We start from the raw sequence: 12,444 nt of genomic DNA, 5'->3' as shown, positions 1-12,444 counted from the left end.
CGAACAAATAAGTAAATCAGTCCATCATACCATGTAATAAAGTGAATGAAAGATCAGTACACAGACGGCAAATCAGTGACGGATGGAAATAAAACTTGACAGTCTACGTCAGTGGGAAAAGAATCAATCTGTAACCGGGAATTCCACACTGAGCCGGCCAGGCGAAGAGCGAGCGCCTGTAAGTCCATACACCGTACACTGAATAGTGTGTGTGTGTGTGTGTGTGTGTGTGTGTGTGTGTGTGTGTGTGTGTGTGTGTGAGTACTGTATACATACATTCATACATACATACACAATATACAGATATAGATACATGTATAGAGATATACATAGATATGTGTGTGAGTGTGTGTGTGTGTGTGTGTCAGTGTGTGCCTCCGAGTCTGCAGTGTGTCAGTGTGTGTGTGTGTGTGTGTGTTGTGAGCACTGACGCGGCGCCGCGCATACTATAGTACACGTAGGTATCACTATAGCCAGTATACCGTGGCACTGGCATCCACACTGATGCGACGAAGCCGGTGCCGGAGTGGGAGAGAGGTAAACAGTCAATTCTGCCAAAGCACTATGATCCACTTCATCCCATTACAGTAAATAAATAAACAAATAAATTAATAATAATAATGCCCTTCAACCCCGACCATGCCACCCGGCCCATTCCCTCATCCCCCGCCCCCAAATGCCCCAAAGAAAAGAAAAGAAAAATCAATCGATCCACCGCCAGTGCACCGTTCACCTATGCCTGGGGCGGCCGCGCCGGTATCGATAACAAGTTCCAGCTTGTTCACCTGGACACTGCAGGAACATGGCGACTGGCTCGGGGAATAACTCGACTCCCTCTGCTCAAACTACCCCGTTTTTCCTTCCACTTCGGTAAGTTATTAAGTCCGTTTGGATAGAAATTACAACAAACAGAAATTATCGCCATCAGCCAAACATGAGCTGTCGGGGCCTGTGCAGTATCGATGCGTAACGATTCGCATGACGGTGTATTCGATCGTGGGCTGAGTGTTTTTTGTCCCGTTTCCAACATGTGAGTGCTCTGCTTTGACATTTGGCACCTGGCCCACGTCTTGTGTCTGAAAGCCTCTTGCGGGTGACTGGGGTGGCTGTCTGGTCGATCTTTTGTGTGCACGACGGGTGGTTCCAAAATGCGTCACCGAAAGTGACGTGATCGCACCTTGGAAATTATATCAACAACGAGACCCGTTAGGAGAGAGGTGTGTTTCTACGCTTTTGCCAGCCTATTTTTAGATTTGATATATCCAGGCTTGATCCTTTTCTTCTTCGAATTAATCCATACAAAATCAGGCAATTCTGTTGACAGTTGTTACCACTTTCCCCAGGGTTATTGTTAAAATACAATGATTGTATTACCAGTGAATGTTTTTTTGTTTCTGTGCCGTATCGGAGACAAAGAATTTGCGCAACGTGTTCGGAAACAAGATATTGATCCCTTCGAGGGAATTGATTTCAGATCGAACTCCTCTGTATTGGATCGAATATAAAAGAGGAAAGGAGTGACCGTGATGTCATTTGTGTAAATGGAGTCACTCAGGTAAACACCACCACGTGTTTCCTACTTGGAACACTGACTCAACTAAAATTTCTCAAACGTCCTATTGATTTTTGTGGTGACTGCAGTGACTGGTTTAACGAATCGATCTTTTTTTTTCCTCTCTCTCTCTCGATCGATTGTAAGTATTCTTACCTGGGCCTTCCGTGGTTTGAGAGAATTCACCAAAAAGGTAGGTACCATGTCTTCGGGTTGTTTTGATCATAATTATATTTGCTTTGGTATGTAAGAATCTTTCTAATTTCTTGTTCTTTCGCTGCTGTTTCTTCGCTTTAATTGTCTTCTTTTATGCTTCTCAAACGATCTATGATAGGCCTTCATACAGACTTCACAAAATGTTTAAGCCCACAACTTTTCCTCACACATGACAAACTGAGACGTCCATTAAAAAAAAAAAATCACTTCATTTACTTAGCAAAGAACGGAAGGTTAGAGTATTCACACCCATAAGGTATACCCTAATTTTGATAATAATAATCTCAGTCATTTACAGAGCAATGATGTCAGTTCTTATTCCAAATTTTGAGAAGAATCAATCGAGTGATCAGCGAGCACTCGGTAACGGCCGTGTCCACTGTTGTCTGCTTTCGTTACTCAGACGCGCGTGTGGAAAAGTGATTCGTGACATTCTTTTGAAGCCTGGTTTTGAATGACAAAGAAATCCAGGGTGTCGGGAGGGTGGGTGGGTGGGTGGGAGGATGGTGGGGTATGTCCGTCTGTGAGTCAGCAGGTATTATGTTGATCTGGCTGTATGAATGTTTGTGTATTCGTAGGTTCTTTTCTTTAACGTCGCGCGCGCGCGCGCGCGCGTGTGTGTGTGTGTGTGTGTGTGTGTGTGTGTGTGTGTGTGTGTATGTGTGTGTGTTGTCAAGATTCCATGGGATCAATATACAGTTTTCACCCCTGATATGGCCCTCTGTGGTCGGCTTGGGTTTTAGCAACAACGACAAATACATAGATGCACATATATCTGAATAAGAATTATGTCCATGGATGTGTGTACCCCATATTTATAGCTGTCTCTATCTTAAAAAAAAAAAAAAAAAAAACTCCCATAAAATAATCGTGTTGTCATGGGCAGTCAGCAGTCATTCACTGTCGATTTCGTAACAGACTTAGCTTGGCAGGACTTCCCCTTTGGCCACGTATTGATTAAGGCATTGCTAGGTACTCAGTGATCAGGTAGCGTTATAATCTGACTGGAAATGACATGGACGCACACACAGTCCGAGAGACATCCACCAGACCATGACAAAGTTTACTGATTTTGTATGAATGCGGTAGCTTCAATACTCGTGGTTGCCTATTTGTGTGGGTGCTTCTGTCTGTATACACAAAGTTATCTTGTGTCGAACTATGATACTGTCAATTAGGAAAATTCTCAAGAAAAAGCGCGCGCGCGCGCGCGTGTGTGTGTGTTGTGTTGTGTTGTGTGTTGGCGTGTGTGCGTGTTTGGGAATGGGTGGGTAGGTTGTCAGGTGTGTGTATTTCTCTGTGTGTGAATGTATGTGTAGGTGTTAGGTGTGTGTGTGTGTGTGTGTGTGTGTGTGTGCGTGTGTGTGGGTGTTGTGTTGCGTTTTAGAGAAAGGGGGGGGGGGTTGTCACCACTCTGAAACATAAAACTCTTCTGCCCACACACTCTGAAACCTTGCCATTCCCCCCGTTCCTATCAGCTGTCAGTGGAGTAAGTTATCCCCCAGCAATAATGTATCTTGCTCAACGACTTTTTTTCCCTTCCGTCGCTCACATCACGTGCCTTCACAATCTCAGAAGAAAAGGTGTGTGCGTCAACCGGTGTGATTCCGTGGTGTGTGTGTGTGTGTGTGTGTGTGTGTGTGTGTGTGTGTGTGTTTGAGTTGTATGTTTGTGTCTGAGAATATTGTGTGGGCATGACTTTGTGCATGTAAGCACAAGCAACAGTCCACCATTTTTTAACGAACACGGATCTTGGAAATTTGCCATGTTTCTGATCACGTCTATTCTCATACGAAAAATTACTGTGCTCAGTTTAACCCCTTTTTCTTTATGTAGGTCGCTTACATCAGTTACCTTTCTTTGTCTGGGTGAGGAGAAGGGGGTCAGTGGTAGTGTTCTTTGTTCGATCTGGTTTTTGTTTGAACGTCCCTTCCCTGTCCCTTGTGTTGTGTTGTGTGGTGGGGGTGATGTGTGTGTGTGTGTGTGTGTGTGTGTGTGTGTGTGTGTTAGGGCGGGGGTGTGGAGCTGGGGAGGGTTGTTGAGGAACGAACTGAAGATCTATGCTAACATGACCAACGGAAGGAATTCTCTCTCTCTCTCTCTCATAAAGATTTATCCGAACATGACCAACGGAATTCTCTCTCTCTCTCTCTCTCTCACACACACACACACACACACACACACACACACACACACACACACACACACACACACCACCACCACCACCAGCAAACTGACGATTCATCCACTCACTACCACTACCATCATCACCAACAGCAAATCGACTAACACATCCACTAACACACGGTCACGATAACCGCCCCTTCAGTTACAGGATGTCCACGGACAACAGTGCCACCACCTCCTCCACCTCGGCACCGGAAGCCGCAACAGGAGGAGCAGGAGCAGTAGCAGCAGCTGGTGGAGGAGAGACCAACCGGTCCATCGTGGTGGACGCCGCCTTCTTCGAGGAGCAGTTCCTGCGGTGTCAGGTGTGCCAGGAGCGGTTCCACGAGACGGAGCGTCCTCCCAAGTCCCTGCCGTGCAACCACACCTTCTGTGTGCCCTGCCTGACCCAGATCTTCAGCCACGCGCAACCGCAGAGCCGCCGGAACTTGCTGCGGGCAGACGACAGCATGGACGGGCCCTTGAAGTGCCCGACGTGCCGGGTGGAGATCTTCGTCAGCAAGAGCAAGATCAAGGACCTGCCCAACGACCACCGCGTGGTGCAGATGATGGATTTCTTGTCCCAGGTAGGCGGCGGTCGCTAGCGATTGGAGATTTCTGAATGGCTGGATTGATAAGAGTATTTATATCGATTCAACAATTATATGCGAAATCAAATGCACAGAATCCTGAATGATTGGATTGAAGGATTGAAGCCAGATCTATTGGAGGCCATGAGTATTTTTTATACACATATTTCAACGGTTAAAAGCAAAATCAAACGCAGCAAATTTCGTTCCAGAACTGACAAGACAAAGGCGTACATCTTCAAAGCACTGCTGCTTAATTAGCACTTCCCACCAGTTTGATTTCATGTAAACATATTCGTAAAGGATACAGGTGTTCATGTTAATAGCATCATTATGACTTGAAATTGGTGAACTTGTCTTTGAAGGATCGAAAGTTGTCACACTCGAGAATTACTGAAAATGTTTGCTTATGTTATGGCATGTCATGACTGAATGGAATGCCTGGCTCAAAGATTAAATGAATTCTGTTTTATTAAACAGTAAATGAGATCATTGGCCATTAAAAAATAAGCCACTGTTTTAAATTCAATCGTGGATCACGCATCTCTAGGGGGAAAAGATCTGGTCTTGTGGGTCCATAGATAATGCAAGTTATCATCAGAAAGGCTGTACTTGTATTTTAATAAACTGATGTACGAAGGCCTAATCATTATTGAAATCTGGTTTAGCCCGTCAGCTATCATCTGATAATACTACTACTATCATGAGCTACCCCATCTCTCTCTCTCTGTTCCAATCTCTGCCAATAAAAAATAACAACAAATTGACAAGCAAACACACACACACACACACACACACACACACACACACACACACACACACACACACACACACACACACACCAGTCAACAAGGTTTTGAATTGGAGTTCATCAGCACATAAAATATGAGGAAAACACACCGATACAGTTGATCGGGGAGGAGCAGGTAAGCAGTACAGAATTCACCAACTTCTGCAGACATTTCACAATATGCCATCGTCTTCCAGGCGGTGTCCAAAACCCAGAACGTGTGCACGAAGCACGAGCGGCAGCCGCTGAACTTCTTCTGCAAGAAATGCCTGCACCCGGTATGCCGCGACTGCACGGTGCTGGACCACAAAGAGCAGCAGGGGCATGTCATCGTGGACGTCAAGCAGGCCCTCAACGACCGGTCCGGCGAGTTCAACCAGGTCCTGTCACTGACTGACCCACCCACACTCTGTTATCACGGGGGATACCTCTTTCAGTTTACCCGTATTTGATGCGGTGTTGATTATGACGTTTGACCGCACTTTATTATCATGGACCATATATGATGTTCATCCAAACCTACTTATTATTTTCATGGACCATACGTTTTTGAGTTTGCCTGTATTTGATATGGTGTTGGTTATGGTGCTAAATGACAGCTGTAATAGTTATGACGATGAAGATGATAAGTAACAATGTTACTGATGGTGATAGTGTTGGTCAGTGGTTCATTACGGTGATCGTGATCAGACAGGTGCTACATATCGTCACGCATGTGAAGTGCAATAGGTTGGTACGGTGATTATGATGCTCATGAATTTTCAATGGTGAGGAATGATAACCAAATAATAGTATTGACAGTCATCAAGGTGCATGGCGACGATTCATTATTGTGATGATGCTGATAATGATGATGATGACATAAAATGATGGTAATTAAAAATGAGGATGACGAAGAGTACGATAATTATGGTGATAAGGACAATCAGTGGTGATGAAGGTGACGTCGACGACGATGATGATACGTAAGAATGATGACGAGTAGTGGTGATGATAGGCCTTTTTCGTTAGATGATGATGATAATGATGATGATGATATGGTGATTGTTTAAAGGCTGATATTTGATATGCTCCATAGGAAAATTACTGACAGTACGGCATCCGTATTATATGCTGCACGTTGCTAGGCTGTCACGCTACATCAGTGAAATACTATGGCGCTGCCTTTGCAGCTTAATCTCAGCTAGAAATAGGTAAACAAAGACTATTCGACACTGCCATCTCACAAGTGGCTACCGATTCAGCACGGCCGTCAGTTCACGGTTGCGTGTTATTGCTCCCTCTCCCCACCCCTCCTTATTCACAAGTCTTTCGCAACCAGAACCTACAGCTGACCTGAACCATGGACATTCAATCTTGAATTCTTGATAAAAGACTTGGATAGCTAAGCTTTTACGAGATTCAACCGTTTATATAGAGACCTATTTCGGCTTTATCAGTAAAACTGGATTCAGGCCTACGCTTTTCTGTGAAGACATTTGACCATAGACGTTCGTCTGATTTAGGTAACAGATACCCACAAAGCCCATATTCGCTGACGATATGAAAATTAACTTTTTTTGTTGATATGAATCTTTTTAATAAAACACACAGTACAGTCTTAGATCCTAACAGTTTGTCGTAATTCTTGTTGTCCAACCTGTGACAAACCTCCCAAGTATATATAAGAGACGAAGGCCAGTTGTTTATCAACGGAAATGTGTTCTTCATCAGGTGGAAGAACAATGTCGACGGACACTGGAACGCATGAAAAATCGTTCAGACGCCCTTGCCAACGCCTCCAAACGCCTGGACATTCAGGAACGACAACTTCGCAACGAAATCAAGGAGACATTCATCGAGTATCGCCTTCTTCTCGAAAAACGCCAAGAAGCTCTCACAATGGCCCTTCAGCAGAGAGTTCGTGACCAGAAAGCACTGATTAACACGCGTTTCGTCCACGTCTGCGAACACGGCACCCAGCTACAGAAACTGTACGACGCATTCACGAAAGCTAAAGGTTCCAGCGACATTGAGCAACTCTTCAACCTGCACAAGGAAATGAAGGTAAAAATCCGACGAAGGAGGCGGGAAGGAGATGGGAGAGGGGCTTGGTGGAGGAACTGATAGTATGAATCTGACGTTGAAGAAGAAAAGGAGGAATGGGGGAGATGTGGGCGGATAGGGGGGGGGGTATGCATAGATTTGAATCTAAGAGATCATTTAAATCTAAAAGAAAGAAGGCTTCGGTGAGCTCGTCGTTGCATCAAAGAAACGAGAGAAAGAGTGCACCAGAACCAAAAACATATGGTTTGAAAATGAAATAGCCTGAATCAAATCATTAGTGCATGAAAATTTGTCAACTTGTGAATCAGTCCTAACCAGGAACTGTAGCATGTAGCTGCGGCTATACAGCACAACAGGCCAATACACTGAAGATCAACTGTATACTATGGGCATGTATTTACTAAGCATGTATAGTCACACGCATTGTCACATCTTTCTTACAAGAGCTACATAGACGAGGGCACGTAGAATGGTATGCACACACACACACACACGCCCGCGCGCGCGTGCACGCACGCATGCACACACACATACACATACACACTGACAAACACATGCGCGCGCACGTCGTACGCACGAACGCACATAACGATACTCATATGTAATTCCTCATTGTGATGTAATAGATTCACATCACACACACACACACACACAAGCGCACACACGCGCGCGCACACACACACACACACACTCTCTCTCTCTCTCTCTCTCTCTCATATGCACGCACGCGCATAACAATAATCACATGTAATTCCTCACTGTGATGTGGTACACACACACACGCACACACGCATGCTCACACGCACACACATGCATGCACGGGCGCGTACACACACAAACACACATACGTATATACACACACGCACACGCACACATGATGATACATGTAATTCCTTTATGAAGTAATAGATGCACATCACACACAGACACACACACACACACACGCACATACACACCTTTCACCCACATCACAAGGACATACACATAGTGACTGTCCATGCCTTCCTTCCCATATGACCACCACGTCCAGTTACCACACATAAACTATAAAGGATATACGTCTCCCCCTTCCACAGGACCGCGAAGAGCAGTTCAACTCTGTGGCCTCCGCTGAAGACACTGAGCTGTTCAAGTCGAGCACATTCGAATCCACCTCGGAAGGGGAGTTCCTGTCGGGTATCAGCTCTCTGGGCGAGGTGGCTGAGAGAGATGATCTTACCCTGAAGGACCCAGTATCCGCACATCAGGTGGGGGATGTGCTAGTATGGAGAGAGAGAGACGGACAGACAGAGAGAGAGAAAGAGTGCGTATGTGTGTGTGTGTGTGTGTGTGTGTGTGTGTGTGTGTACGAGTTGTCTGAGAGAGGTGATCTCACTCTGAAGGACACAGTTTCCGTGCATCAGGTGGGAGGTGTGGTAGTGGTGTGTAGTAGTGGTGTGTGTGTGTGTGTATGCACGCATGTGTGTGTGACACTGCATGGTGTCACTCCAATGTGTGTGTGTGTGTGTGTGTGTGATTTTACATGGTGTCACTCCAATGTGTGTGTGTGACTATGCATGGTGTCACTCCAGTGTGTGTGTGTGACTTTGCATGGTGTCACTCCAGTGTGTGTGTGACTTTGCATGGTGTCACTCCATCACTCAGATGAATGAATCAAATAGATTTTGATGACACTTTCATTTAATAAAATCAAATCAATGTCATCTCTCAAGTGCAACTTTTCACCAAAAGAGGAAATATTACAGTAACACTGTGTTGCATATCTATTGTATAACACACACTAATTTTTCTCCAATCTTTTAAGATCATTAACACTATGGGGAAAATGTACAACATTTGTTGCTATAATTTCTAGACCATCTCAACAACCTGTATCACTTCATGTGAAACTATTGATATAATTTGTGAATACCACCACAACAAACTTACTCGATCACTCAGTGGATAATTGCACAGTTTAGACAAGAGCGGACAGGGCTGACATTTGCTGAGACACAATCACTCACACATGATCGTACAGAATGGAGAAGACAAGTGCACAAGTCAACATCACGGTGTCCCAACGGGTCCACACAGAGCTAAGGGACCAAGCAGACAAGCAAGCAAGCACACAATGCTGAGATTTCAAAATACCATCACAACAACTTATTCTATCCCTTAAAAGTAAAGTTGTGCCGTATACACGTTGCTGTAATTTTTACATACCACCTCAGTTACCTCCTCTGTCCTGTGCACAGTTGCTGTACCTGGACAACGAAGATAGACGAGAACGTGAGCGCTTGATGCAGTATGAGATGACAAGCGGGGAGCAAGATCTGGAGGAACCTGAGATTGACGTCATGGAGGTCATGGAAGATATGTCCAACGCTCGGCACAGAGAGGACAGGGAGAGGATGGAAGACCTTGATGTGCAGAGGATGTTGGATGTGTAAGTTTTGTTGTTTTCTGTTAAATAAACTAAAAGGGTGAAAGGAAATATCTTGAATTTTGTGTTTCAGATCAAATGCGGATTTGAAAAATAAGTGCATATAAAAAGAATTTTTAAAAAAGACTAAAAGTGGAAAAGGAGGATAGTTGAGAGATGAGATGTTGCCACTGCTTATGTATGTGATGTATATGTATGATGTGTTACCACTGTGTGTGTGTGTGTGTGTGGGCGCATGTATGTGTGGTCTCAAGCATTTTTTATATTTGTGTTTTTGTTAAATGCGTGTGTGTGTGTGTGTGTGTGTGTGTGTGCGCGCGCACACATGTATGTGTGGTCTCAAGCATTTTTTATATTTGTGTTTTTGTTAAATGCGTGAATTTTTACTAACATGTTGTTTTGTTGTTGTTTTTATATGAAGTCCAAAATGGTTTAAAGAAAATAGCATATTTTTGGAATTATTTTGTCTGGCTTCGTACAAGTGTTTTTGGCTGTATATTTATGCCATTTAATTCCTTCTTTCTTTCTGTCATTCATATTAACTAATTTATTGATATATTTTATTTTTTGATTAATTTCAATTGCGTGAATATATCAAATAAGTTGCTTTTTGTTTTGTTTTTTCTGATTATCAATTTCCCATTTCTTATCTCTAAAGAATTAGTCTGTTTAAGCACCCAGATTATTTTCTCTTAACAAATGTGCAATGAACTGCCTACTTGTCTGCTCTAAAAAAAAACAAACCAACCATCATATCTTATGACCACATCATAATAGTGTTGTGTGGAGAATATTTCTCTTAAGATTGCCAGGTCACCAATCCTGCCATTACACATAAAAGATGACATATTGCAGAGAAAACAGCTCACTCAGGTGCTGGCCTGTTGCTTCTGATCAAACTGTGAATCTAGTTGAACTGATTCAGTGCCAAGCGTCTGGTCTGTACTCAGCATTTTGAGTCACCTGTAACAGTGGTCCATTTGTTTCAGCTTGCGACAGCGACCGATGGTGGAAATTGGGGGTCACCGTGTTTCCAGAGAGGAGATGGAAGAAGATGTCAGCCCACCCCCATCTCGCCCAAGGCGTCGTCCGCGCAGCAACCAATATCCATCCTCTTCTCTCATGGCTCAGCTGGGCATATTGTCTCCCATGCCCCCCTTCATGCCAGAGTCAAACGAGGACAGTAGCAGTCATAGCAGAAGTGGGTCAAGGTCACGCAGATCCACATCATCAAGGGAAGGAGGGAGCGGAGGTGGAGGTTCAGGTCTCCGTGGTTACAGGGTGGAACGCCATGCGCACTATCCATACCCTGATGATTCCAACTGATGGCTGCAGCTTGTGGTTCTGTGACTTTGGGACAGATGCTGAGATTGCAGTCATGATTGTTGTGATCTAATGCTTGTTCATTTCGTCAACTTGTGTAAGATGTGGAGAATGCCAATTGGACAATACTAGTGACAAAGCAACTTTCACAATGTTGATGTCCTTTGAGATTTTATGCAAAGATTGTGAGAGAGGATCAGACAGTATGGAGGACCAGGTGATGCCACTAAACGTTTTCATTTATTTCAAAAATACAGTGGGAATGAGTTGTGACACTTCTGATGCCATTTATTCTGATGGGATTTTTTCTCTTCTCCCAAGGAGAGGATCAGATGTTACTGAAGCCCACACAGTTATGTTGTACATCCACTGGTGGTCATTTACATTTTGGTTGTACAGATTTTTTAAAGCTGCAGAGGTGTGTCGTTATATGTGGTGAATTATGGGGGATAAATAACTGAGGGGGTTTGCAGAAAGAAGTAATCACTGGGGATACGCAACATAATTTCACAGTATAATAAATTATACATACTTTTCTGAGATGTCTTTGGTTTTGTTCATTTTTTACTTACTGCCGAAGCATTTACTGCATCTGACCACACATTTCAGAGTTCTTTGTGGCAGTTAAGAGATCTTGTTGGCATTGGTGATAGACATATGCTATGTTTAAAAAAAATTTTTTTCCCCTCATCTTAAACATTCTTATGATTTGAGAGAGAGTGTGTGTGTGAGAGAGAGAGAGAGGGTGCACAATGCATATTAAGGTTGTGATGCGGTTGCAAAATGCCTGTTGATCATTTACAGTTATGACGTTCACCTTCAAACAGTTGCAGGCTGAACAAAGTCAATCATGTTGTTAAAATTCAGATTTGGTGTTCCGGTCTTGATTCAAAAGAATGTTATAAATAACTTTTTTTGTGTGTGTGCGTTTTTTTCCTTTTGTTTTTGATGATTTATTTTAATTATATTACTGACTATATGACTGATATTACAGCCATTTAATGTCCAATGTGCTGTTGAAATTTAAAAGCAAAGTAGATTCTAAATTGGATAAAGCCATGTCAGTTTTTGCCGTAATTTTGCCCATGCATTATATTCTCTTTATATAAGGATGGTGGGTTTTTTGTTTGTGTGTGTGTGTGTGTGTGTGTGTGTGTGGAGAAAGATTATCATAATTTTTTGATAATGGATTGTAATTATGGATTGTAAGTTGGCACAATGTCAAGCATTCAACCTTGACCAATATGGTATGCCTCATAGATAAAAACACTTTGTTCACGGGCACCATGCATAATACAGCCAAGCAAAGGATGATTTCTGAGTACACATTATTATA

At 43.5% G+C, this 12,444-nt stretch overlaps 1 protein-coding gene across 3 annotated transcripts; it reads left to right on the top strand.

Moving 5' to 3' along the window:
* Positions 1-758: 758 nt before the first annotated feature.
* On the top strand, positions 759-12,217 carry LOC143283720 (uncharacterized). Of its 3 annotated transcripts, none has more exons than XM_076589988.1 (7): positions 759-870; positions 4,098-4,521; positions 5,512-5,694; positions 7,028-7,360; positions 8,437-8,607; positions 9,598-9,788; positions 10,775-12,217. In XM_076589988.1, the coding sequence occupies exons 1-7, from the start codon at positions 803-805 to the stop codon at positions 11,109-11,111; spliced, it is 1,707 nt and encodes a 568-aa protein (XP_076446103.1). In that variant the 5' UTR covers positions 759-802; the 3' UTR covers positions 11,112-12,217. The 3 variants fall into 3 exon arrangements, with proteins under 3 accessions (XP_076446103.1, XP_076446105.1, XP_076446104.1); XM_076589990.1 differs by lacking the exon at positions 759-870 and adding an exon at positions 1,450-1,745 and having other exon boundaries at positions 4,104-4,521; XM_076589989.1 differs by lacking the exon at positions 759-870 and adding an exon at positions 1,450-1,745.
* The last annotated feature ends 227 nt before the right edge of the window (positions 12,218-12,444 follow it).

The sequence above is a fragment of the Babylonia areolata genome, chromosome 7, assembly GCF_041734735.1.
Source record: "Babylonia areolata isolate BAREFJ2019XMU chromosome 7, ASM4173473v1, whole genome shotgun sequence".
In the NCBI taxonomy this organism is placed as follows: domain Eukaryota; kingdom Metazoa; phylum Mollusca; class Gastropoda; order Neogastropoda; family Buccinidae; genus Babylonia; species Babylonia areolata.
This window is presented reverse-complemented; position numbering and strand designations above follow the sequence as displayed.